General features: G+C 48.9%; 1 protein-coding gene across 1 annotated transcript in view; it reads right to left on the bottom strand.

Annotated features, from left to right (window-relative positions):
* Window positions 1-8,922: 8,922 nt before the first annotated feature.
* The window catches only part of IQSEC3 (IQ motif and Sec7 domain ArfGEF 3), a 97,928-nt gene continuing 79,649 nt past the window's right edge, over window positions 8,923-27,201 (bottom strand). Inside the window, 9 exon segments of the mRNA XM_030960919.1 lie at window positions 8,923-14,789; window positions 17,012-17,055; window positions 17,493-17,585; window positions 18,325-18,486; window positions 20,542-20,641; window positions 21,746-21,871; window positions 22,662-22,801; window positions 24,892-25,058; window positions 25,682-25,804. Of these exon segments, the coding sequence (XP_030816779.1) occupies window positions 14,352-14,789; window positions 17,012-17,055; window positions 17,493-17,585; window positions 18,325-18,486; window positions 20,542-20,641; window positions 21,746-21,871; window positions 22,662-22,801; window positions 24,892-25,058; window positions 25,682-25,804 (1,393 nt within the window). The 3' untranslated portion in view covers window positions 8,923-14,351.

Below are 27,201 nucleotides of genomic sequence, written 5' to 3' on the forward strand. Positions count from 1 at the left end.
CCAGAGAGATTGCTATCACTAGGTTCAAATCCCAGATGGCTGTTGGCTGATGGAGCATAAAACACCAGCAAATACATAACTGGAGGGGATGTGCAGAACAAAGAGTTCTAGTGCAGAACAAGGGATTCTAGTGAGAAGTCCTGCCTGTTGGTAGCTGTAGGACATCACCCCACACCTGGAGAAGGGCTTGGGGATGGTGTGTGCTGCTCACAGTGCCATGTTTCATCCCTGCACAGTCTCCAGACATGTTTGCTGCATCCATTGGGGCTGGCACTGTGAGCCAGAGCCCAGCAGAGCAGTCAACCTTTCTTTTCTGGAGCATCCTGCCCTCTGTAGCTGTGTGCAGTAGCCACACCCTGACCCTACAAAGCAGCTAAAAGGGTAAATGGAGGGCTCTTTGCTGCAGGCTGTTCAAGTCTCTCACACTGACCACAACAAGTTTCATGCAGAGGCAAGGCTGTGTGATAAAGAGCTTTTCCAGCACTGTGAAAATCTCCACCCAAGATAAACCAGGGTAGTCCCTGCCAAGCACCCTCCCTGGCTGTGTCCCTGGATGGGAAACAATCAGATGGAGCATGATGCCCATGGGTGGTTCAGTTTATACCTTTTTCAGGAAGTGACCACTCCTAAATCCCAGCTGGTGGAAGGCAAGAATTCCTGAGGCAGTTGGCAGGATGTAACCACCGTGCTCAAGCCCACCCCTGTGAAACAGTGCTGACTTCCCTTGGGGTGTGTTTGTTCAGACAGATCAGTCACTGGCACATCCCAGCTCCCAGCACATAAACCACAGAGGGCTGAGAGCTCTTGGAGATGGTGCTGGAGGAGTGTAACACCTTGGAGAAGGCTGTGAAGTGTTTCAGAGCCATCCTAAAACAGCAGCATATTTCTTGGTAGTGAAGCTGTGTGAAAGGAGGTGGCTTATCACAGCACCAGGTGTAGGTGTGACAGTGATGCTCCCAGTTGTGCCAGTGACCCCACACAGAGACATCCCTGTACACAGTGTTTGATGAGCACACATGCTGTGACTTAGTGCTGATTAGTCTCTCCCCTCCCCTGGCACAGCATTGGCAGGTCTGCTGACACTCCCAGCTTTAGATCAGAATCAACAAACTCATAAATGAGCATTCAAGAAAAGGGACATCCCACCCATCTTTCCTTCCAAAGAGTCTGGTCCCAGAAGTGACACGCTGCAGTGCCCCAGGTGTCCTACTGCAGGTGACAGATGAGTGATGAGCCTCTGCACAATTGTTCTGCTCTCCAATAGTAGTTTCAAAATGCTGCAGGTTGGCCTTGTGCTGCTTGTCCCTCACCAGAGCATGGGGCCAACCTACTCTTCTGCCAGTCTTCCAGCCTGTGGATCAGTTGCAGAAGGAAGAAAGAAGTTTTCTGGTGAAAACTGAGCTCAGACCCCTTTGGGAGTGGGTTCCCTGCCAACTCATCGGTGCATCTTGATTAATGTTGCTTCAGAAGTGTAACCAGTCTGTATTTGTATGCATGATCCTCAGCAGGTATGGCTGTGGCATTAAGTGCATGTTTTGTGGTCTCCAACACCCTGAGCTGAGATCACGCCCTGTCCCACCTGTAATTGTTACAGTGTTTGTGTCAAAAAAATTGCAGCTGTTAAATAGACATGAGGAAATGCTGTATTTATAGGCTTAGTCTTGTAAAGCCAAAAGCCAAACACTGAAAGCTGCAGTCATAGCTCATCACTATTAATCTCAGCCAGTTGCAGACATGTCATCTTTCCTTGTCCTTAATTGTCTGTGCCACTTAGCTGAACATTTCTATTCCAATTTCACCTATTTTTATGAACTGGGGCACTAAGGAAACCACTCTTTATAAACATGTGTGTCCTTAGAGAGGGACATCTGTGCACAAAAAATGTGTTTAAGCTCTAAACTTTGCAGTAATTACCCTTACTAGAGACCTGCTTTTGCCTGTGCATCCAGATCCCATAACCTCCCTTCCTTCAAATGCAGACTGAGGGTTGCCCAGGTGGGTGATGGGCAATGGACTCAATTTTTGAGTGAGGCCATAAAACCATGGAAGACTTTGTTTCTTCCAACTTCATTGGGACACCTCAGGTCTGAGGAAGAACAAATCAGTGTAAGTGGTAATTTTTTTGTCTCTTGGCCAAAGAGCTTGGTTACTGGCAGAGCTGTTCAAAGGTTGTTTCCTCCAGGGGAGTAGAGAAGGAAGAGTCCAGAAATCAATATTCTTTCCCTTGTTGCTAAGGAAATCTCTAAACCCCCAATTCCTGTTTGCTACGATTTTAGCCCCAGCATCTCTCTGACCTGTGGCCTTGCCTGTGGCACTTTGTTTCAGATATAGCAGCAGGGGCTGCTCATAATAACAATATTTGATGAGATTTAACCATTTGCTCCATTTTCTGCTTGTGACCTTCTCCTTTTCTCTCTCTCTCTCTCTCCTACCCTGCTCCTTTTTGTTCTCTTGCTTCAGTCCTTCCCTGGTATCATTTGTCCAGTGGAAATTATCTACCTCAGCTTTATCTTCCTCAGAAGACTATCTTCCTCCTGCTTTTTTAGTTCCACTAGTGTAAAATTGCAGCTCTCCCTCCTTTCTCTTCTCCTTTCTATTCTTTCCTCATTTCTATCTCTTTTTATTATCACCAGCCCCTCTTCCCTGTTTGTCTCATGTGCTCTCCTTCCAACCTGGAGCTCCTTCCTGCATGCCTGTGGCTTAGCCTCTCACTGTGTGCATGCTTAACACTCCTGCCTGCTGAAAGCTGGAGCCCAGGATCCCACAGAGGAGCCCAGCTTTTCACAGGATTCAGTCCCTAAGAACCAATTTCTACCCCAATATCTACATTATAATGAAGTTCCAGGTATTTCTCTTCCTCTTTGCACCAGAAAATGCTTTTCCAAGGAATACTATCTCCTGGTATTACTAGAAAGACATTTCAGCCCACATTCCACCAGTGTGCACAGAGCTGTGCCTGTTCTGAAAGGTTTTGTGGCCTTTCCTGTTTTTGCACTATGTTATTTCCACCACGAATATTTGGATCTGTGAAGTCTGGCACCCATAACCTTGCAGGTAGGAATTTGCCCTGTCTGATGGACTGATCCCCTTTTCCAGCATTTCAAACTCATCCCACCCTTGGCTAGAAGAGCCTTCTCACTTCTACACGCAGGTTTTCCATCTAGTGAGAAGTCAGGGGTGTTGATGGACCCTCTTTAGCTGATCCCACACCTCTGAAATGCCACTGTGGGTGGGTCTGTCAAAGCAGCCATATCTGTTCACTGACTGTAAGAACTGCTTTTGTCCTGTTCCCAGGGTGCCCCACATCTGCTGACCACCCCTCTGCTCCTCATTCCTCCTGACTCACCCAGAAGAGAGGATACATGGCCAGGGTATGGAGTGCTCCCCTCTCCTCACTGCTGTAGTTCAGAAGGGGATTGTGCTCCCTCCTCCTACAGCACTCCTGCCTTTTCTCTGTCCCCTCACCTCCCCAGCACCTGCCAGCCTCTCCCCCCCACCGCAGGCAGCTGCTTGAAATAATCCTTTATGAAATCTCTTAATTCTAAAAAGCTATTTAGGGACCTGTGTTCAAATCCCTCTGAAATCCTCTTTTTCCTGAGGCCTGCAAAATATAAAATAAATGCCACTGTCCCCATCCTCTGCTGCAGCAGGGGGTGACACAGGCCATGGGAAAGGCAAGATTGTTCTTCTGCTGCTCAAGAGCTGCTTCCCCTGGAGCCCCAGGTGTGATCCTCTCCCCTGGGAGAGGGGAGCTCTTCCTGCTGCTGTTCTAGCAGATGTGTTCCAACAGCTGGCAGCTGGTTATAAAACCCTTGTGCCATGTCCATGGCAGGATATGGTGCTGTGTGGCACTGCAAGGCTTTGGCTGGCCAGCCACTGTGCAGCTTGTAGTCTCTCCACAGCTCTATTAAATGGTGTGTTGGGAGCAGTTGTGTTGTGCATCGGGGTGCCCTTAAAGCTGGTGTCATTCTGCATGAGCAATTTGTCCTTATCCGTTGCCTCTTCCAGGGGGCTCCTCTTGGAACTGGAGGATCCTGGTTGTGATTTGGTGGTGATGGCCAAATGGGGAGGGGGTCTGCATCACTGGTGGGATATATCCACTGTGGTTTGGCTTGTAGTGAGGGCCACAGCCCTCACCAAGCACTGCCTGCATTCCTCAGCATCTTAGACCACGAGGCTCAGTGCTCAGCTCTGGGTGTCTACTGGCCCTGGTGTGCCCATAAAACACAGCAGGGGATGGATGGGGTGCATCCCACATCCCCACTGCAGCCCTGGCTGAGGGAACACTGCCACAGGCCCTGACAAGTGTGTGTCCATCATCCCTGTGATGCCATCAGCCAGGAAGTGTCCATGTCTGGAGAAGCTCAGGAGAGGTTAGTGCTCCCTGTGCTGATACCTGACAGCCATGATGTGATGGAGATGCCTCCTGACAGCCTGGCATGATGCCACTGTGCTGCCAGGAAAGTGGCACCAGCATTCACTGCAATCCCAGGGACCTGCCACGGGCCCTTGTGGGGTGGCATGTGTCCCCAGCACAGCCCCTGGGGACAAGCAGCCCTCACCCCCACAGCCCTGTGCAGACTGCTCGTGGAGGGATTTATCCTGGGCAGTTGAGGTGTTTCTGCTTCCAGATGGAAAAAACAACTCATGAGGAAGGGACTTGTCTGAATCCCAGCTGTAATGACATGGGGAGCAGGCTGGCCCTGAGGGTCCCATAGCAGAACACAGGGGCAGGCAGACTGCTGGGGGGCACTGCTGCCTGATCCCTGCATCTCCCACAGGCCCAGGGCCCGCTGGCAGAGCAGGGCATGGTGGCACAGCTGGATGTTTTTTTCCCTTTGAAGGCTGTGTGGCTGGGAGAAGACTCTTGGCCAGTTTGAATTGCATCGTGCTGTTCAGGAAAATACAAATATCCCTGCACTGACCCCATAAGGAAAAGCACCTGCTAGTTTTGTGCTGACGCTGCTGACCCAGATCCAGAAAAAACCTGCTCCATTTTATCTTTCCAGATAAAAGGTTCTATGGTGTAAACTCATCCCTTGCCATCAACCCAAAGAGCACTGCCCACTGCTCAGGGGCTGCAGAGCCCCTTACACAGACCTGGGGGTACATCAGCCCCCAGGGTGACCAGGACAGGACATGGTGGCACTGTGCCCCTGTCTCAGCGCACAGGCAGTGCCAGCTCCCTGCCCTGCTCTCTGCCATCCTCAGGGAGCCCGTGTGTCTTTTGGACACAGTTTGCTCCTGTCTGAGCACTCCTGCCACCCTCTTTTCTGTGCGTCCCCCTCCAGCACATGCCAGAGCTGACTGACACGCCTTTAAAAATAACTCCTCGGTGTGAAGGAGGGCAAGAGATGGAGGGGGATGAAGAGGGACATCTTCCTCGGTTGGAGAGGGACAACATCGCCGTTTGCCTCTCCCCGCCCTGCCGGTGGTGTCGCACTGTCCCGGCCAAGCAGCCGCCCGTGACACAAATGTGACACAAATGCTTTGATGTGGTTTTGAAGCGCATTTGGTCCTGCAGGGGGGAGACAGAGAGAGAGCTGACATCTCCGTTCCCTCTCTGCACTTACTGCAAATGAAGGGATTAGGAGTTATAATCCAAGATTCTTATTTTAAAGCGGCTTTCCAGCTCTGTGAGGGGAACTTGAGCGTGATGCTCCTGGGGGAGGTGGTGGCAAAGCAGCTGTCACAGCCCCGGTCACCGCAGCTGCCTGGGCGTTGGCAGCCGAGGCTCAGCGGCACTGGAGTGCTCCAGGCTGTGGGAGAGGCATTTCTGCAGGGAATGGGAGTGGGTGTGCAGGGAGCTCTGCAAACTCAGGGTTCAGGGGATATCCCACCACCAGGAACTTGCCTTGGCACCAGGGAGTGCATCCAAGCGCCGTGTAGGTACCACTGTCAGGTTGCACCTGGATTTACAGGGGTTTCCAGATGTTTTGAGCTCTGAAAAGAAGCTTTTTCCCAAAGAAAGGGCTCTTCCTTTGGAAAGGAGGGCAGGTCTATATTAACCAGCACTGTTTAAATGGGATCTATCCAGGTGGGCAGCCCAGCCCCTCTGAGAGCATCCCAGCCACTGCCTGGGGACCATGTGCACCCAGCCCCGTGGGGACTGCTCCCATCCCTGGCAGCACCACAGACCCCAGGATGACTCTCCAGCTGTGGGGACTCCTCTGCCAGGCAGAGCCCTGGGATCTGAGGGATCTCTCAGCTGCTGCCAATCCCCCGTGGCAGCATCGGCTCTTGGGATGCTGAGTGCCAAATTGCACCAGCCCGAAGCACCCTGCAGCCCCTGGAAAGCTTCTGTCCCACACTGCCAGCAGTGTCTGCTTTGGAGAAATACACTGATCTTTCTCCTTTTACATTTGTTAACTCTTTCTCCTTCTTCCCACTGCATTCATGGCAGACCTGTGTAAAATGCTAGCAAACTGCTGTTTTTTTTCACTGGCATCTCTGCAGCCTTTCCCTCTGCTAATTATCATAGCCATGCCTCTTCTAGGGCAAGTTGACAGATGGCTGGGGTTTTATCTTTGAACAAGCTATTTAAATAGGGCTCTGGATTTTGCCTTGCACATTTCTTTCCCGGCTGCATTTCCTGAGCTGCTGGATGGGTTGTGCTTTTCAATGGGGATGACAGAAGGTGTGAGTTGAGACTGAAGGCTGAGGTCAGATCCCAGGAGATGGGTTCTTTCCTTTCCTTTTAGAAAGGGAAGATCATTCTGCCCTGCTTCATGTGGCCTCATAGAGAGCTGTGGTTTGGATTTAGCATGAGAATAATGTTGATAACACCCTGATGTTTCAGTTATTGCTAAGTAGTGCTTACCCTAAATTAAGAGTCCCATTCTCTGCCAGTGAGGATAGGCACAAGAAGCTGGGGAGGGGATCCTAGCCAGGACAGCTGATCTGAACTGGCCAAAGGGATATTCCAGGCCATAGCACTTCATGTGCCATACATAAACTGGGGGCAGCTGGCTGGGAGCTGCTGATCATTGCTGGGGGATGGGCTGGGCATTGGTCAGTAGGTGGTGAACAATTGCATTGTGCATCTTTCCCTCATTATTATTATTATTGTTGTTGTTGTTGTTGTTGTTAAACAATTCTTATCTCAAGCCACAAGTTTTACCTTTTTCTGATCTCATCCCTATTCCACCAAGAGTGGAAGGAGAAGAGAGGGGGCAGCTGCAGGGTACTTAGTTGCCGGCTGGGATTAATCCACAAGATAAAGAAAATGTACTGAAAAGTCAAGCTTTCCATAATGGGAGGGAATAGAAAGGTGTACATAGAATATCAGGATGGGTATATATCACTCTAAGTGTTTTTACTGCTACAGTCTTGGTCCTTCACTCCTGTGGAAGAAGATCCTTGTGTTGCCTGTGTTTCTTGTTTGTTTGTTTGTTTTTAACAATCTTGATATTGGTTGGGACACCCTACCTTAATGAGGAGGAAGGATTAAGAAGACAGGACTCTTGTTTTCAAAAAGTTCATTGATAACAGTGCCACACTGTAAGATCCCAAGGCTGGAGTATGGGTGCTGTATAAAATATGATCCTGCCCTACATACCTAAGAACATTCCCAGCTCATGGATTGTAAGGTTTAAGATAGAAAACAGCTCCTCAGCCAGCTCTTAACCTCAGTTGCACTCATTAGCTGCAGAAAAGTTGCTTCAAGACCGACCAAGTGTGGCAGAGCTCCTAAACTGGTTAAATCCCACAGCCCTGCTAACCATTCCTCATCATCCTTGAGGCACCTGCCTATTTTCAGCCACCTTTCCCAGGTCAGGCAGGTATATGTGCAGGACCCCAGGCTGCTGAATTAGGGATCTGGGCAGTGACTTGACACAGGGGCACCTCTTCCCCAGCAGCTGGTGATGACAAGAAACCTCAGTCTGTGGGGAAGGGTGGAGCCTGACTCTGTTCAGCTGTGCCCCAGGCACCCCCTTTCATCACCATCTTCCCAGAGTACCCAAACGAGGTGTAAAGGGACCCATAATGACCTTCACACAGCAGTGACACTGCAGGCACATGGCAGCTCTGGGTCTGTGGTGGCCTTCCTGCCACCACAGCGCTCCTGGAGGACTCCCCTCTCCGTGTAGGTGTTGGGATGGGTCTCTGACCCCGGAGGCAGCACCTCCAAAGCAGGAGCAGCAGGCTGTGAAGTGCTCAGTTCAGTGGTGAGTCTGCATTTTGTTTGGCAGGGGTGGATAGAGCCCACTTAGAGCAAAGCATTTGAGGATGTGCCTTGTAAAAGTCCATCTGAAAAGTTTCAGAGAAAAATTGCATCTCAAGATTCTGTGTGGAAAAGAGCAGTGTATTTTGATCCATTCCAACCACACTATGTATCAGTTATTGCACATAATGGATGCGGTATAGATATAACAGGTACAGATGCACTGTGACAATTGTGGTATTTGCTTTTTGGGTTGTAATCCTCTATACCAGCACTACCTATATATGTCTACATAGTATCCTTCCCAGAGACACTTGCCATCTTCTGATTAATAACAGTATCTGTTCACTGGAGCAAGTGAGGAGTATTTCACATATAGACAATCTGGTTTTATTGCTTTCATGTCCACTTTACAGCCAGGTGTGTGATCTGAACATCAGCCAGGAACTTTAATAATCTTCTGTTTCAAAACATCTTAGAAAATGCCTGTTTGGGATGGGCTGATTTATAATATACCCATGGCACACAAAAACATAAATGGAAGCCTCTGAATCCCTGGGAAATATGCTGTCTGTTTCTGGGAGGGATTTCTGTCCTTCCAAGTATTTCATGGTAGGCCTGGGGATCCAAGGGATTCTTTGAAGCCAGCAAAGAATTGGCTACCTATGGGCAGGGTTTTTTTAGCAGGTGCAATGTGAATCCAGCATCATTGGATCCAGCTGCAGAGATGGGCTTGCCTTCCCCCACTCGCTGCCGAGGAGAGCTCGCTTTGTGTGCACGTGCTTGATTCTCCCTCAAAGGTCAGTTCATTAACCTTGGGGTTATGCTGTGTGTAAATATGCACTTAGATCTGATCTGCACAGGAAATGTGATTTTCCTTACGTGTCTCCCATCCAAATGTTCTCCAAGCCTGAGCCTGTGTGGCTGGTGAGATGTGCTGCAGTGGTGGTGCTGCGGTCCTGCTCAGGCAGTACGTGCCCCACAGTTTTGTCCAGCACGTTCTGTAGAGGTACCTCCATGCTCTCTGAGGTGTATTCCTGTGTGGTGTGAGCACTGCCCCACGGTGTGTGCTGCTCTCTGGGGCACAGGTTCCTGTGTGCACAGGCAGCAGCGAGTGCTCTGCAAGGCTGTGTGGGCCTCCCTCCCCAGGGGTGCAGCCTGCACAGCCAAGAGCATCCAGCAAGATGGACAGCAATGAGCTGTGGCACAGAAGGGCTCTGCCTTCCCCCTCATCGTTTTCCTCTCCACCTCCCTGCAGGGGTGAATTTCACAGTTAAGTTGCCACGTCCTGAACAAGTTTATTGCTTCCTGTTTTCCTCTGGATCTGATCCTCAGAGAGCCTGAGCACTGAGCTGGCTCCTGCTGCTTTTGACAAGAAAACAGCAGTAGCTGGGGCAGGCTGCCCCTGAGGCCAGCAGGAGGCCAGGATGCTCAGCACTCCATGGAGCACCCTTGGTGTGTGCTTGTGTGCCTGTGCACGCTGCTGGAGCCCAGGGACACCGGGGGCTGAGGCAAAGAAGACATTGGAGCACAAGTGACATTATCTCAATATAATTTCTAAAACTCTATTGATCGAACAGATAAAATACCTCTGACCTATTTTTTGTTATTTTTGTTACAAAATATTAACCATTTGGACTCTTTTGCTAGGTGTGACCACACCACTTTTCCCAAAGGAAGCTTTTGTTGGTGATATTTACAGCAGGAGACAGGTACAGACAGACAGGTGCTTTCAAAAGCCTACGCATAGGTAACACTTCTGTTGTTAGATTTTAAAAAGACACATTCAGATGGGGTTGTGACTAGTGTTGAAGAGCTGGGTGACTTCAAAGCTGCTGTCCCAGGCGTGGCTGCGAATGAGAGGGCAGGACAAGGACAGCTCTAGCTCACAAAACACTGCCAGCAGTCCCTGGAGCCTACACTGGCACAGTGAGGCAGCTGGTGGAGTGGGAGATGGAGGGGGGGAGTTTGCTCAGCAACTTGCATTTCAAAGCAGAGGCTCTGCCAAGCAGCAGCATCCTTGGTTTAGGGCTCAGATTGGTTTTGGAAACCTCAGAAACATGTGCACATAGTTGCAGGTTGAGCCTTCTGAGAAACAGGTAACAAAATTCAAAGCCTTATGGCTTGGAGGCCCTCAAATGCATCCAAATCTGGTGGTACCTTTCAGTATGAGTATTGATGAAATTTGGGTTGTGGACCATACTCTCACCTTTCATCTACAGGAAGGAGAGAAAATGTGAACAGTGGGATGCTTTGAAAGCCTTGTGAAAGCACTGAGTGTTGCTAACCCAGCAGCCAAGACTATGGCATTAAAAAATACTATGGCAGTAGAAAAGCTGCATTAAACCCAAATCGTTTGCAAGGCTCAATTCTCCTGTCACATTTTCCCATCCCTTTGCTACTGGTGCAAACAGATTCATTTCACTGGGCCTGCACCAGCATGAGCAAGCATCAGGCTAGAGCCTGATGTAACCCAGCTCAGTCTCTCCTGCTGCTCAGCAAAGCCACCTTCTCATTTGGCCACTGACTACCCAACACTCACTGCAGAACACTTTTCACAAGGTTTCTGTTTTCTCTCTCCCCCCCACTCCTTTTTAATATAGAAGGGCATGAATTTGGCAGCAAAAAGACACTGGTTCATTTGGGTTGAGCTAACCTCTGCAGCAGCTCCCTGACTGATTCCTCCACCTGAAAGATTGTGCTAGGTTCATGATCAGAATCCCTGCTGTCAAGAGCTGGTGATTTTATTTTGGGCTGGTCCCTCCAGGTGGGCTGTGGTACACATTTTGTCCTTCATTAGGCTGTCACTGAGGTGCCCCTTCCAGCCTGCACCCTGTCAGTCTGTGTGCAAGGGTGTCTGCTCACAGCTGTAGGGCTACACTGAGTCTATGTGTCTCGCTGGCACGTGGGAGGACTGCAGGAGCAGACAAAACAATAGATCAGACGAGGTACAGATATGTTTTAAAGTGCTTGTCATCCTTTGAGACCAACCTTCAAAGAAAAAAAATAAAATCTGTGTTTTGGAGTGAAGTCCAAAGGGCTCGGCTCCACAGTGGAATTTTGACCAACCTGTCCCATGACAACCTGGAACAGAGCAGTTTTGTGCCTCTCCAGCTAAACCCAACAGAACATGTGGTAGCCAGCAGGCCAGAAGACAGCAAGAGTTATCTACATTTGCTTCTCTGTCCAAAGCTCAAGGCCAGCAGTAGCCTTTGCAAGGTCAGGGAAACAGAACCAGCTTGCCCTGAGAGAATGCTTTGCCTCAGGTACCTCAGCAGTTCAGTTCACTCACTTCTGCCCTTCATCCAGCATGGAGAAGGGAGTCTCAAGCAGTTTCCTTATTTCCTCTTTAGATCCTTGTAGCTCTCCCAATCAATTATTAAAGCAGCAAACATCTTGTGTAGGAACTTCGTAGGCATTGTTATAAATATTTTATCTAAAAAAATTATTTCCTCAAGTATCTTAAGGTTTTTTGCTGTTGTCACTTTGTGTTAAATGTCAAGTAAAATCTAATTTATTTATTTTAACACACACACAGAGCTTCATTGGCACACTGCACTCTGGAAAAAAACCTGAACTACTACTGCCATTCCTCTCAGACAGTGAAATAACTACTGGGAAGGGGGGACAGTGCCACTGCCTCCTGCACACCCATTCCACTGCAGCAGTGAGCAAAAACAACGGCAGCCACACACTGCATGACCAGAAAATGGCAGATGCCACACATGCTTTCTTGGGAAGCTATGGGCAGCTCAGATGAGGCTCTGGCTGCTGTGAGGCAGCAGCGTGTCACCCTGGAGGGAGTCAGCAGCAGACCAGGCCAGCTGTGCCTCACAGCTGGCTGGGGATGAGGGGCTGAGCCCTGGCCAGGGGTGAGGACCTCTCCCGGCACCCAGTTCAGGATGTAGAGCATCCAAACTGCCCTGGGGGGCTGGCTAGGAGGAAGCTTCTCTGCTCTGGAGGGAGACTGGGCTTCTAGTCAGGGTTTTCTTACAATCTTTTCTGTCATCTGCTTCTGCAGTCTTCCCTGGGGCTCTGCTTGTGGGCTCCCAGTTGGTACATTTGCTATTGCAGATAGAAGTGCAGCCTGGTGCCCAGCTGAGCAAACGAGTCAGACCTCTTGGCACAGCTGGGTCCATGGGTCATGCTCAGACTGAGGGGGACCTGGCAGTGAGCAGGCTCCTGCCCTGGAGGGCTGGCTAAGTGCAGGAGACCTGTCACTCCAGCCCCTGTCTGTTCCCCTAACTCCAGCTGGGCTTCTGCCCAGGTCAGATGTGTGAACTCTCTCCCTGAACATTCCAGCACAGCCAGGAAGCATCCAGGGAGCACTGAGGGAGCCAAGCCCGTCCCTGATGCACTGCCAGTGGCTTTTCTCACTGGCAATGGCCCCAGAGATCAGCACACTGGCACAATCCCTAAGGAAATAGCTGTGTGGCTTTTACCCCACAAGGTTAAAAAAAGTTTTCTGCATCTGTCTTTGCTGTCCCCCTTGTCCTGACATTTTGCACATCCCCACCACTGGCAACAGCTCCTGCCCTTCCTTACCCTACCATTACATCATCAGCACCCAGTGCTCATGTCTCAGCCTTGCACGGGAAGGAAGAGCATTTTTGTCTTTCCCTCATAACATAAAATAAAAATAAAGGCCCTAAAAGGCATTCTGTCCTATTTTAGAATCCTAAAGTTGATCTTCTTAAACCTCGAAGGGAGATAGAATGAGTGACTGAGACCAAAGCCTTTAAGCTAATTAATACCTTCCCCTCCCTACTGCACAAAGAGATTTTTTTTCTAAAAATACATCCACAGCCCATTTTTAAAGCTGTCTTCCTTCACATCAATGTCCCCAGTAAAGCAGAGGAGCTGAGCTGTCATCTCTATCTCAGGATCCGCCCCTCCTCTCACTTTGAAGCTGGGATAGAGAGGGAGAGAGAAGAGGCCTTGGAGTCTGGTATCTGGGCAGCTTTCCTACAGGAAGGGCTGATGGAGGTAAGAATGTAGGAGTAAGATATAGCAGGCAAGAGATACAGATGGGACCTCACATGAATGGTCTCCAAAAAGTCCCTTCCCTCTAACACAGGTGGAAGAGCCCAAGTGAATGGAACACCCACCCCAAAAGGTGAACAGAACACTCAGCTTTGCTTTCAGAATACAAAAATGCAGGTGGGCAGGAAACACAAAACCAGCCAGAAGAAGGAAAGCAGAGGTGGGTCTGTTTTAGAGAAGACAATCTCCTGTGTGTGTGTGGGGGTCTGTGTGTGTGTTGAGGTGGGAGGGCACCTCACGGTGCTGTCTCTTTGGAAAAGCACACATCCATTCATCCCAGGAAGATCCCGGGACTGAAGCCCTCCCTTCTGCCCCCTCAGAACTGCTTGGTGTTTCCTTAGTAAGCATGCTCATACATATGCTACCATACAGGTGTATTTACATGTGGTGAGGTCTGCTAGGTCTCAGCAGAGGTCTCTGGTACAATGCTCCAACATAACAACAGAAAAAGTTTTGGTGTTCAGTGAGGCCATCTTTGTGTACTTGTACTGCAGCTCAGGACAGTCTCTCCTCCTCTCAAGCTCTCTTCCACTCGTGCACTCCTTCCTTTGGAGCCGGTTGCTGCAAGGAGATAAAACTTGGAGAGCGATGAGGAGGAAGCGTGGCGAGTGGTGCAAGTTCTCACTCCAGCTTAGCAGGTGGCAGTGATGGTGGCAGGGAGAACTCCACCCCCAGGAATGCCCCAAGGTATGGCACAGGTGAGTCCATTTCTCTCTGAGGCTGGCGAAATTTCAGGGTGGGTACGAACCTGTGTCCAGGTAAATGCAAGGCGGGAGAGGAAGCTGAGGAGTAGGAAACGGAAGACACGGTGCCTAGAAAGCAGCAGGTCATCAAGCCTCTGAGGAGCAGGGCAGCAAAGTGCTACATGGGGACAACACGAGCACAGAGGCCAGCTGGGCTGGCAGGGTGTGAGGATGTGTGAGCATGTAGGCTGGCAGTTTCTACAGATGGCTCCTCACAAATAGCATCACCTTGAGGGGAGACGGGGTAAGAGTTAGGTCAGTTGGCTTTTTTTTTTTTCCTTTTGTTCTCGTTTTACTAAAAAATAAATCACAAACTAGATCTCTGTAGGCAGAAAGGGTCCCTGGGCGGTGCTGGGGAAGGGGAGCGAGGAAGTCTGTGCTGTTTGGTGCTGGTGCTATGGCTACACGAGGCTGCGTGAGCCACTGGAATACCTGCGCCTCTGAAGCAGCGAGCTGGGGGGGCAGTACTGGTGGGGGTGGTTGTAGGGAGGGGGTGGGGGTGGCAGGGGAGGCTGATGGACCAGCTTCATGGGGGTCCCAGGGAGCCCACTGCCCACACCGCGCCACGGCGTGGAGGTGCAGGAGTCGGAGGTGACGTAGCGTGTCAGAGTCTGGTTGAGGGCCGGCTCCATGCGAGCGAGGCACGGCTTGTCCAGGACAATGACTTTGACAATCTGCTGGCACTGTACAAGTGTCCCCGCCGAGGCGGGGTGGGAGGGCACCAGTGCTGTCTCCAGCTGCTCCCGTGGCATGTTAAGACGCATGCTGGGCTGCATTCCACTCTCGGGCCCCAGGGCGGAGTTGTGCTGGTACGTTTGAAGCCTGTTGTGAATTGACACCTAGTTTAGAAACAGCCAAAGAAGCATTAAATGTTACAAGACTTTTCCCATCCGCTGCTACTGGCTGCCCTGAACACCCGCCACCGGATGACCTCACGTGCATTCAACCCTCCCTCCCTCAGAAAACCAGAATAGGTACAACCCTGGCTGCACAGTCCCCCTCAACAGCCCCATTGGCCCCATCCAGCCTAAGTGTCCCTGTCCTTTCCATCAGGTCAAAGGCAGTAGAGCCAGAGTTCCCAAATGCAGTGCTTTGATTATCCAAACAGCACAGGGAACACAAATCGATTCTAAGAGTGGAAGTGTCTGTGAATTCTCATGGAAATGAACAGACCTCAAGGCCATGACTTTGCCCCCACCAGCAAAAAGGAGAGGGAGACCAGGCCACAAGGTTTCAGATAATCGAGGCTGTAGGTTTCAGCAAAATGACAGCAGCTGAATCTGAGATAGAGAGCGACAGAGAAACTCAAGCCTTTCCCAGTTCCCTGCCTTTCTAAGTAGGAAGGTGCACCACATGACTGGTTAATCTGTTTACAAAGGAAAAAGCAGAAACCTGACATAGTCTAGCAAAAGGCAGCTCCCTCTGCTCCATTTGATGGTTTGCCAGTGAAAACAAATGATTTTCAAAAGAAAAAAAGAAACAAAAAATGCCCATCTAGCTCATACAATGATAAAAGAAATTAATGATGAAATGGCAGCAGATTAGATAATCTCAGAGAAATGGAAATGCTCCTCTGCTGGCAGAGTAATACTTGGTCAGCTGAAAGCAGGTAGGGAAGCAGGAGGTCATCAGGGTTTCCACATCGAGGTGCTGATAATGGAATCAAATAAGGGAGCTCACTGAGACCAGTCTGAAAAGGAGAGCTGGCCTGGATGGGAGGTCCCTAGCAGGAGAAGTGCAGCAGGGAGATAATGCTTCCCAAATGATGGATGAGGTTATAGTTCCTCCTGGCAAGGACATGGGCTCATGGAGACCCCAAACCAGAGATAAATTGCTAGCTTAAAACAGAATGTCAGTCAAGTGACACGCCCTGGGTAGGAAACAAGTGCTCGCAGGTTGGCGTGGCACTTCCAGCCAGGCAGGGGTACAGGTGGGACAGTGGGGCTGTCCTGAGGCTCTGGCAGAGGCAGCAGCTGCACCAGCAACTGGGAAGGAGAAGCTGTGAAGTGCCCAAGCTGCCCACCATGCTGGAACAAGGATGAGCTGTCTGTCCCTATCCAGACATGGAGGTTGCTCAGAATCACCACACAGCAGGACATAACATTGTGTCAATATTCAATATTTATTCAGGTGTTGGAACATCCCATAGGAAAAGCTGGTTGCTGGGCCATGAAATGCCAATGACATTAGGATACATGGAAGCTGTTCTACACAGGGAGACACTTCTCCCAGCAGGAATAGGAAACTGGTGGCAGAGGCACCTTTCCCAGGAAGGGGGTGTCTGCAGAGAAATAGGGTGCTCTCCAGGGAAAAGAAGCAGCACCTACTCCCCACAGAGAAGCTGAATTCTTTAAGTGAATATATGTTGTCAAGAGGGGAAAGAACTACCCTGGAAAAGGGAAGGTTCAGGACAATGGAGATATTTCAGACAGAGAGAGAGTAGGAAGTAGTTGATAAGATTTTCAGTGTGAAGATTGCATTTTCCTGTTTCCTCACAGGCAGTGAGAGTATGGGTATATGTGAAGAAACAGGCAACCCACTGGATGCTAGACATTCCTCCAAAGATAGATGTACACAGGACAGCCAAGCTCCCTGCCTAGGAAGGTGAAGCTCTAAGGAAAGTCTGGTGTACAAAGGCCATGCTTAATCCCCTTCAGGGGGATGGAGAGACAGAGCTGCAGAGATAGTGCAGGAAAGCTGGGCTGTGGGGAATTTGCATGTGATGCTGCATGGAGTTAGCATGTCAGGGAAGTCCTCAGTGGGGTTTTCAGTCTCCCCAGAAGCAGTGGGGTGGGTTAGTCTACAGCGTTTGGGAGCTTGGTCCATGAAGGATGTTACAGTTATAGAAACGGATTGAAAATGCTTTGAAGTTTAGTTTGGATTTGAAAGTTGTATTACCCGTCCTAGCAGTAACTTTTAATTGTATCTCTGGAAATTGGTAAAATTGTCAGTCTGGCTGGGGAGGCATTGATTAAAACCTGAGAAAAGAAACAACAGAGAATGTGAGAAGTGCTGAAGTGAGAGAGAATTACTTACCTCAGCTGCTCTGCACTCTACTTACCTCCACTGTGCTGTCTGAGACCTTCTCCCCCAAATCCTTCTTGCCTTTGAAATAAAACAAAATATCTCACTCACGAGATCTGCCCCTCTAGTCAAGAGCTGGCCCTCATACTGTGGACTGGAGAGTTAAAAGGAGAGGTGCAAGGCCAATCCAGACCCTCTTGCAACCTGTTAGCTGCTTAGTGGGGTAAGTTTCATCAGTTCAGGGAAGAAAATTGGGCCCGGTTCTTCAGAAGTTACCCATGCTCTATCAGTAACAGCTCTTTACCAGATATTACAGCTACAGACTGGGTAATGAGACTTCAGGGGTTTTTCTAGGGTATTTGAAGAACGTATATGCTTCATATTTCCACTATTTGGCCAAGGCTAAAGGACACAAAACTGAACACTTCTTTTTGCAGTTCTCACAGGAAAAGTGAGAACACATTTGCAAAGGCAGCACTCCTAGACCAAAAAAAGTTGGGTGCTGGGTGTCCTCTTACCTGTTGGAGAGCCTTGCTTAGACTGCAGCTCCATCTGGGCTCCATTGGTCCTTAAGGAGAGAGTCTTTGTCCCTTGCTGTTTCTCCAGTTCCCCTGCAAAACAGACATTTGGAAATGAATGACGGGAGGGATGGAGGGAAGGTCACCAGCATGTTGAAGGAATAAAATGGGAAATCAGCAAAGAGAATTAATGCAAGGAAATCACAAGTGAGTGTCAAGAAGGGAGAGAGGAACAGCCAAGAAAAAACAGAAACTGGAGAGGATATGATATATGAAGAAACTTATATATCTCTATAGGACCTTCTACAAATTACCTGCATTTATACAGGGTTGGCTAGTGCTGTACAGATGGGGACCGCTGCAGCTGAGCTACTCTGGCTCATCAGTCTGTACATGGAAAGGCCATCAAAGGCTACACGGACATCTTGTCTGTGTAAGGCCATGGAATGACAGACTGCTTGCCCTCAGGACAACTCTGTTAAAGGTACAGATCTATCCCAGCTATTTACAGATCATATTTACATAGTCAAAGAGTATGAAACAGAAAAGAATCTTCTGGGTGTGACAGTCTAAGCTTCCCTATTCCAGCTGTTGTATCACACTCCCTGTCTCATAAGCATTGTAAGTAGTTAAGTCCTTCCATTTCTCCTGCTGGCCAGTGGTCACAGAGTGCTTTTTCATCCTATCAGTGAACCCAGGAACATCCTGTGCAGACTTGTGCTGCTCATCCTCTTTGCCTCTGTTCCTGGAGAACACTTCCTTTACTCTTTTTGCCTTGCAGTCCCATGCAGTGTGATGGCATTGGAGTGTGAATTGTATGAGAGACCCTTACATTCAATTCGTATCTGTTCCAGTTCTGTAACTTCTGCTATTGACTCTTTCAGGTCTTCCACAAACTTCTGCATTTCCTCAGCACCCAGAGCACAGAAGTGTAGTACCTGTTTTTTCTCTGAGCCTGAAACTGGAGTCACCAGTGTGATGCCATGGGGGTAATCTGAAAAAAGAAGTGCCAGCAAAATAAAGAGGTGTTAGGCATTTTTGATGGAGTAGTTGGTTGCTTTGGTACATCTGAAGGACAGAGAGTTTTCAATGGAATTGCACACCCTGAGTTTGTCACACTGCCAGCTGTGGGAACCTGCAGCACTGCAGCCCTCCAAGAGAACAGAAGGACCAAGCTGCAGCAGCAAGGCGTCACCAGCACCACAGTGCTGCCAAAACCAGAGAACTCCAGTTCTTAGTTACTTTTAGTGCAGCACTGGGCCTAGGAACCTGGGCACAGAGGTAAGACTGTAAAGCCTTTCTCAATCTGTGGAAGAGTAAACAGTGTTTATGAGGCCAACAACACTTTTTCTCTTGTGGGAGATGCAGCAGGAGAGGTTGTCTTCTGGGGTCAGAGCCACTGCATCCACAGTGGCAGGACTTGTCCCCAGTCTCTCCCTTCATCTGCAGAGAACACAGGAAGGGTGTTGGCACAGTGCAGGTGGGGAGCTCATTGCACTCTGCAGAGAGAATGGTAAAGGGAAAGATGTGTATTTGTAGGTCTCTGCTTAGTGGTCCTCACAGGCAAAACACCCAGGAATGTAAATGAAAGGCCATGCCCAGAGAGTGAAAATAAACAGCAAAAGGCCTTATGCTTTAAAGACCAAGTTTGTGAGCAGGGAGGTGATGACTGGAGATTCAGCCAACAGAATCAGGAGAACACAAGAATGCAGAGAATTTGCTACACTTTTGACTAGACTTCCTATATCATTTGCTCAATGGCTGGTGGTTTCAATCCCTTTCAATCCCTTTCCTCCTTTCCTTTCAAATTCCACTAAATTTAATTTCTGTATTCCCCTGTCTTGCTTTCAGTTCTCCTCCAGTGCTTCTACATCTGCCTGCCTTCCTTTATCAGTCTTTCCCAAACAAGCCAAGGCCTAACCTGTTATTTTCATCCAGCCCCATGCTCCCCCTGTTTGTATGCCAAGCTCTTTTCCCACCCTGTCTCTCTCATCTGTTCAGATCACAAGATCTTTGTGACATTTGCTGTACTGTCTCTGTGGGGGATACACAACAGGGCACCTTTGCCAGAAGATTTGGGCCCTCCCAGGATGGTCATGCCACCCCTGAAAGCTGATTCCAGCTCTGATGGTGCCTCCTGGGGATGCTCAGCTATGAATGGCCCTTTAGTTCACAGGGATGTGGGAGCCTCTGCCTGCTGCAGAGAAGGGTGTTGGGAGAGTGACTCATGCTGCCAGTAGAGTAGAGGAGGGATAGAAAAACCTTAGTATAGCCACAGTGCTGCTACATTTTGCCTTCCTTGCAGCATGTTTTCCAAAAATGGAGAGCACTGTGATCCCAGGGGATTGTGCCCCTGATCCCAGGGGCATCAGCCCTGCTTGCCTGGGAGTGCTGTGCTGCCCCTGTGCCTGTGCCAGCAGGAAGCCTGCCTGTTTCTGGAACTCCTGCACGGCACAACCAGCCCCAGTCATGACACATCATGGCTCCATTCCCAGACCATCAAGGTCAGGCTGACTAGGGCTGGCCTCCTGCCATGCTTTGGTGGGTACTGTTCCAAGGGCTCTGCCTCTGCCTTGGGAAGCTCTCAGCACAGCATGGCACAGTGCAGGGAGGTGGCAGCAGCACCTCTGCCTCTGCCAGCATCAACGGCAGCAGTGGGGGTTGTGACTTTGGGCATGAGGGGAGAGGGGCTCAAGCTGGCAGTTCTGGCATCAAGATTCTGCACCAACAGCTGGCTTCTGGGAGCTCAGTGGGATGGATATGGGAATTGTTTCCCCAGTCTTCACCACTGGTGTTGTTCCTGCCACCATAACGAACCAGATCCTTCAATGAGGCCCTTCTGCAGATGCTCAGACCTAGGAGAGGTACCAGGAGCTCCTTCTCATCACAGTGTACCCAAAGAGTGATCTCCTTGGCATAAGCCTCAGTTTTCTCTCCTCCACTTTTAACTGACAGAATCTCTCTCCTAATGCAAACTCACACAGCCCCTTCCCTCCTTCTCCTTTTCCCTGCCAAACCCCTCCAGGAAACCCAGGAGCAGTGGACTTACACTCATTCTCAAAGAGATGGAACTGCATCCCTAGCAGGCCGACTGACTTGCAGAATGTGTATGTTGAGGAGCTTTTCTTCTTCGGGCAGAGCTTGAGGATCTGTTGGAGGGAGAGAAGCATCATTGGTGCTGGGGAACAGTGAGGCAGGAACTATGCAAACTGCTCAAGGCAAAAAAGCTCTGGTAAGTGTATATGGGAGTAGTGTTTGCTGAATGACTGGGTCTTTGCAGGAGAGCTGCCTGGAATGCTGCACTTGTAACAAAACTTCTGGAATCCTGCAGGCATTGCCCTGGGCCCACTCAGCTCTCTCCCAGAGGTGCTTGATCGCCACATTTTGACTTTGGAAGGGTAATTCTGTTCACCAAGGAACAGATCAAAAGGCAAAAGGAAGCCTGTCATAAATACCTTAGAGCTGGGAACAAGAGCATATGAGAATGCTGTGCTGCCCTTATACCTCAGCACTTAGGACCTTGTACCTACCGTTCTTATGGATCTGGTTTATCCCATGGAGTACAGGGATAGCAGGGAGCAGACCCTCTCCCCAGGTTCAGAACTGTGCAAATGGCTGCAGAGAATAGCTGGGTAAAACTCTTATCCCCTCCTTCTACAAAAGGGTTTGGATTTAGCCTTGCATCTGCTGCCACCACAGTTTTACTTCACCATTAAATTCAGCAAGCTTCCATTTTGTTTGGCCTCCTTCCAGTCTCAGTGTACTCTGCTCTCCTGTACCTGCAAAATTCCATTGCTTGGGCAGGACACTTTCAAAAATACTCTGCACATCTGGGGGTCTGAGAAGTACTATCTAGTCTGCTACAGCCTTTTCTATGTTAGAAGGCAATGATTTTAAAGTGTCAGGCAGGAAAGATTTAAAGGGCACGAAGGGCTCTGTGTACTGTAGCAGAAATAGACAAAAAAATGGACCTCCCTTTCATGAAATGAACCTCCCTGCTGGCAAAGGCATGAGAGAGAGCAATAACATTGCTTGGATGGCTGTGGGATGATGTGACAGTTTGTTTTTTTTTACTGAAGTTCTAGATTTAGTAGGTTTTTAATGGTGAAGGGTCCAGAGCTCACAATGTTGATGAACTGGGAGCTGTCCTTGGAACAGAGGGAAAATGGATGTTGTGGGCTGCTTTCAGACTTCCTTACAGAAACCAGGGCAGGTTTTATTACTGCAGTGCCTGACTGCCAAGGCACACTCACCACCAGCAGGTCATTGAAGAGGAAGACTTCCCTTTGGTGAGCTGCCTGCTTCTGCACTTTGTTGACGTCGGTCACCTCGAAGAGGCGGCTGCAGCACACCAGCCGGCGGTGGGGCACCGACAGGACCTGCAGGGAGCACACAGGGGCAGGCAGGGGCTCAAGGAGGGGCCACTGGGGGTCTCCCCCACCCTCAGGCTGCACAACCCTGCCCAGTGACACAATTCCACCCAGTCTGCCCAGACAAATCACCTCCCCTCCACCGCTCCTTGCCATCAATTTTCCTGCTGGTGCAGTAACAGAGAAAGCCTTTGTGATCCGGGTAAATCAGACGGCAGACTAAATGCAACCTTCTCACTCATACATCCTATCTCTGGCTTCCAATCCTTGGGTCACTGCTCATCCTCTCTCACCCCACTGGACATCTGCAGGTTTCCTGGGCTTTGAGAAATCATTCTGCTTTATTTAGGATAAAGAGTATGTAAGTTTTTGCACTACAGATTGGTTACTGCCAAAGAAGATGTCTGTACTTTGGGGATCTCTTAACCCCAGCAATTTTTAGGGAACTCATTAGAGACAGACAGATAAAATTGTTTTCTATCACTTTGCCTTTTACTTCCTACCCCCTTAAAAGGCCTGAAAGTTTGAAACACTGCAGAGCTATCAGTTGAGCCAGCCAGGACCTGCAGTGAAATTCATGGGCAAACAATTACAGCACTAGATACTGTAAACTCTGGCCAAGCAGATCCCTCAAAATTGGGAAAGAATGAGATAGCAGGAAATAAAGAGTTTGGAAAAAAAGGAGAACATTTGTAGAGACAAGCAAGGCAAGTATTACATAAGAGAAGAAAGGCATAGAGGAAAAACACAGAAAAGAGGGCAGGGAGAGAGGTGGGGACAGAAGGTTCTGGGTTCTCACCGTTTTCATTCCAACTATGGACTTCTCCACTTTGGTGACATAAGTGACATGGTCCTCATTAGATTTTAGCTCTTTCTGCTGGATCCTCTCATAGATCCCCACCACCAGCTCCCGAGGGATGTCAGCACCGTCGTCCACCCCTGCCAAGCAGAGAAAATGTTGGGCAGGCCAGCCAGAGAGAAAAGAAAAGGGAAGAGCCAGGGGTACCTGGCAGGTCACTGCTGGCTCTGCACTGTGCAGTGCTGGGAAGTGAAGAGGAATAGCAATACCTCACTTTAGGCTGTCTCCTTTGTTTCTCTAAGGCATCTAATGCACCAGCAGGAGAGACTGACATCTCTAAGGCCAATGCAGTTGATTTCATTATTCCATTGCTCTGCATGGTGGCTCCTTTCCATGTGTTCCCTAAGGTTTTATAGCCACAATTTCACATTCATTTATCTTGGGCCACTCAGCAGTAACCCCTGCATTGATTTTGTATCATCAGAAGTGCTAGATGTGGAGAAGGCCTATGATGGGATTCAGCAGCTCTTCCTGCCAATGCAAGCATCATCTCTCCTTGTCTGCTTGGTGACCTCCACCATTTTCCTTCTGTGTTGTCTCCTAGGAATAATGCTTTCCTGCTATTCTGTTTGTGGTATCTCTGCCTTGACCCTGCCTCTTTCCTCTTTTACATCTCCTTAGATAATTCTCCAGATTTTGCTGTCTGACCCTTCAGAGCCTGGCAGAAAAGTTTTTTTCTCACCCCTCCCCGAGCCAAACACTGAAAACCAAGTTTCCAGTCCTTCCTCCAAACTGAATTCCTCCAGTCATTTAATATTGATTTTCTCTGCATTCCCTGCAGCTCCCTGGTCTGAGCTGTACTATCCTGAGTGATGCAGCTGAGGACCTGCTGAGAAATGGAAAGACATTGAGATGTCCTGCTCCCTTACCTACATCCTTGCAAATGTATCCCAAACAGCAATTCCAGCACAGGCTGCTGAAGCTGCTGGCCTGGGCACTGGCCTGGAGGTGAGTCTGGATTGAAGTGTCTCTGCCTGGCTGTGAAGGGGTGACATTCACTTGCTCTAATGAGTTGGGGTGTGTTGCACACTGGAGATGAGTGACCCTCATGCTGATTTAATTCATTGTGTTGTGAACTGACAGTTTTTAAGGCAACTCTAAGTGTAAGTTAACATTAAAAAAAAAAACCCTCTTTTTTTAGTGCTATCAATTGTAGTACTAAAGGGGGTGATGGCAGGCAGACCCATTCAGTATCTGTGGAATTCACTTGGAAGAGGGCCTCAGTGTCACATTATACCAGTCTGAACCAGCTGACAAATTGTGGAAGGTGTGGGAGGCTCAGATGACACTTTCTGAACAGCAATCAGGACAAAGAAACAAGTCAAAGGAACCCAGAAAAATGCAAAATCTTTAGAAAAGACAGGAATTTATGCTGGAAAAACTTTGAGGGAGCTTCATATGAATTGCAGATGTGCAGTAAGAGAAACTTGGAAAATGGCTGACCTAGGATGACCTAGGAACGAATATGGCTGGGAAATTAGACAATAATTTGTCTAGACATGATGTCAAAAAGGCCAAACAATACTGAGCTGAGTTAGTAGATCTGAAAATAAGAAAAAAGCAGTAGCTCTGTATGTTGTGACCACATCTGAAAAAGTGCTTTTAACAATATATTACCAAGATGGAAAAGACTGACCTTCAAAATTGAGGAAAATTGATTTGGGGAACTGATGTATCAGAAATTGCAAAGAAATAATGTATGCATGAACTCTGTCACGCCTACAGTTACTATAAGTAATTGCAGGCAATTAAGAAGGGGAAGATTTAGCCTGAATAAAAGGAAAATGTGTTCATATATTCAAAGCAGCAAGTAGGACTTGTTTAGCACAACCCAGCAGGGTCTAAGAAGGATGGAGCTGAACAATAGGAAAGTGTAATACAATGGAGTGTTTCCAAGCAATGAGATATCTTAAAAGATGAAGCCATCTCTCAAAGGAAAATGGTTGGTTTCTGAGAAGGCTGGACAGCTTTCTGCAGAAAACAAAGTTAATTAGAATTTCCCTTCCCCAGCACCTTAGAAGGCATCTCAAAGGGCCTTCCATGTCTGGCTCACAAGCAAGCAGCAGAAGACCTGAAGAAAGGCAGCTCCACTAGGTTTTTCCTGCCTTCATCTAGGCAGAATTCAGAAAAGCAAGAGGGTAAAAAAGAAACATCAAGGCAGAACCCTCACCTCTCAGATTGCGAATGAAGTCCTCCAGCATCATCTTCCTGTCAGGCTTGATGTTGGGGCTGTACATGTCTGTGTTGAGGAGGATGATTGCAAAGGCCAAGATGAAGATGGTGTCCGGGTTGTGGAACTGCTGGACCACATCTGGGTTGCACATGCAGTACCTCTGGCTGCAGCAGGAGGGATGCACACACTCAGCATGGAACATGGGAGCCCTCTGCTCCAGCTTGGCAATGCCTTTACCAAAAGCAGATCCCATTCCTTTCACCTCACCCCTCACACATAAGAGAAGGAACCCACTGCTCTCTGAAGGCAAATTTCCCCACCAATGGCTGAAGTAGGCCACTGAAACCTCAGCCTTCTTGTCCTCAGGAAGCAAAAAGGCAAGTGAGGCTGGAGTGGACTGCTCAGAGTGTGTCAGTACACAAGTGGTGTGTGCTCCAGCCTGCCTTGCTCAGCACTCCTCTGGATGCACCAAAGGAGAACAGAGCAGCCCTGCAAGCCCCTCTGCTTCTCTTCCCTGTTCCCAATGAACAGGGAATCCCTTGCTGGAAGCCATGTCAGGACTGGCCTCCCTCTGGCCCCCGGTACCCTTCATGCCACTGAGGCTCTGACAAGGCCACAGCTGTGACGCAGCACAGAGGACTCCATCCTTCAGGAGCCCCTCCATGATCCCCCTCTCTGGAAGGGAACTCTGTGGACATTCTCTCCATGACTGCTGTTTTTTTGCCTTGTGCTGTGTTCCCTGCTTCCCCTGGTTGCAGCAGTGGGGCTGCAGGGCTCCTGCTCTTACCTGAAGGCCTCGATGAGCCGCTCCACCTTCTGCGCCTCCCCCTGCACGCGGATGTGGGCCTGGAATTTCCGCAGGGCTTCGTCCAGCTCCATGCCTGAGAAATCCATCTCGTCCACCACACAGCTGTGAGAGGGGGACACAGCCTTCATCAGAACAGCCTCCTGTGGATGACACCAGGCAGGCTCCTCCACTGTGGCACTGAGGCCCAGTCCCCAAGGGAAATCCCATGGGAGCGGCCCTGAGACATCGCTATGGCGTCCTGGATCCTGCTTACCACAGGCAGTGATTTCACTGAAGGGATTCCTGCATTCTACAGCTGGTGAGCAATTCTTGTGCTTTACTATATATTTATATATACATATATATATGTGTGTATGTGTGTGTGTGTGTGTGTATACACCATCATATATTTCTATCACACTGTCAAAACCCAGGAAATTCCTCTGGCTGCCCTGGAGGACTTGAGCCTCTGCCCGGGAGCTCAGAGACCTTGGCACAGAGCCCAGGACCCCTGTGCCTTTGATCTTAACCCATGGAAAAAATTATCACCTTTATATTCTCTATATATAAAGAATTACAAGACAAGAGAGTTTAAGTAGAATAATAGTTAGTTTGTCATGGGGTGAAAAAATAGATTTTTGAGGTTTTTAGAATGGGGGCTCGGGGTCCCAAGATGGAGAAATTTGGGCATGCCTTGTCCTTTTTCCTTCTTCTTCCTAGCCTCCATGTTCTGGGTGGTGCTGGCACTTTTGGATTGGTTTAGAGTCGAAGCTCACTGTCTAACATAGGTGATAGGTATTGGGAAGTTATGGTAAATAATGTACACGTAGTTTTTAGTATAAAAAGATAACACAGCCCTGAGGATGCCCAGAGTGCCTCTGTCTGACCTGCTAAATGGACCTTGGCCGGCCAGAGAAAGAAATTTATAGATAAGAAACAAGAAACAACATTGAGAACAAGACCAGAAGAGTCCTTCTTCAACTGCTGGGCTGGGAAAAGAGATTTTCTAATGCATCTTGGGGTCACTCTGACCAGCAGAGGTTCTGAGGTCACACCATAGACAGTATATACATTCACATGGGCATATACAGAGAAAGTATGTGTACATATATATGTATTGATACTTACCTGTATCTATATAGATATATAGACATCTATATTGACATAGATATTTAGACACCTGTATCAATATCAATAAGACCAGAATCAGCTCAGAGGAAATAGGAAATGGAAGCTGTTGTACAGAAATAACATGCAACATTACCTGCTCATCTGGTGGCACTTTTCATTTTGGTGTGATTCACTGCCCACTGGAAATTCAGGGCCAATTTAGGTACCCCAAGAAGTGCATGACACCTCTCTTATTTCCCACTAAAGCATTCTCATCCTATAAAGGCCCTGCTTTTAGTCTCCAAAACCTACCACTTACGGTACTTGCTCTCTGTATTAGTCAAATAATCTACTTGTTCTTATTCTTACTGCATGATATATCAGTCACTTGTAATGACAACACCTTTCTC

This window comes from Camarhynchus parvulus, chromosome 1A (assembly GCF_901933205.1).
Source record: "Camarhynchus parvulus chromosome 1A, STF_HiC, whole genome shotgun sequence".
NCBI lineage: Eukaryota > Metazoa > Chordata > Aves > Passeriformes > Thraupidae > Camarhynchus > Camarhynchus parvulus.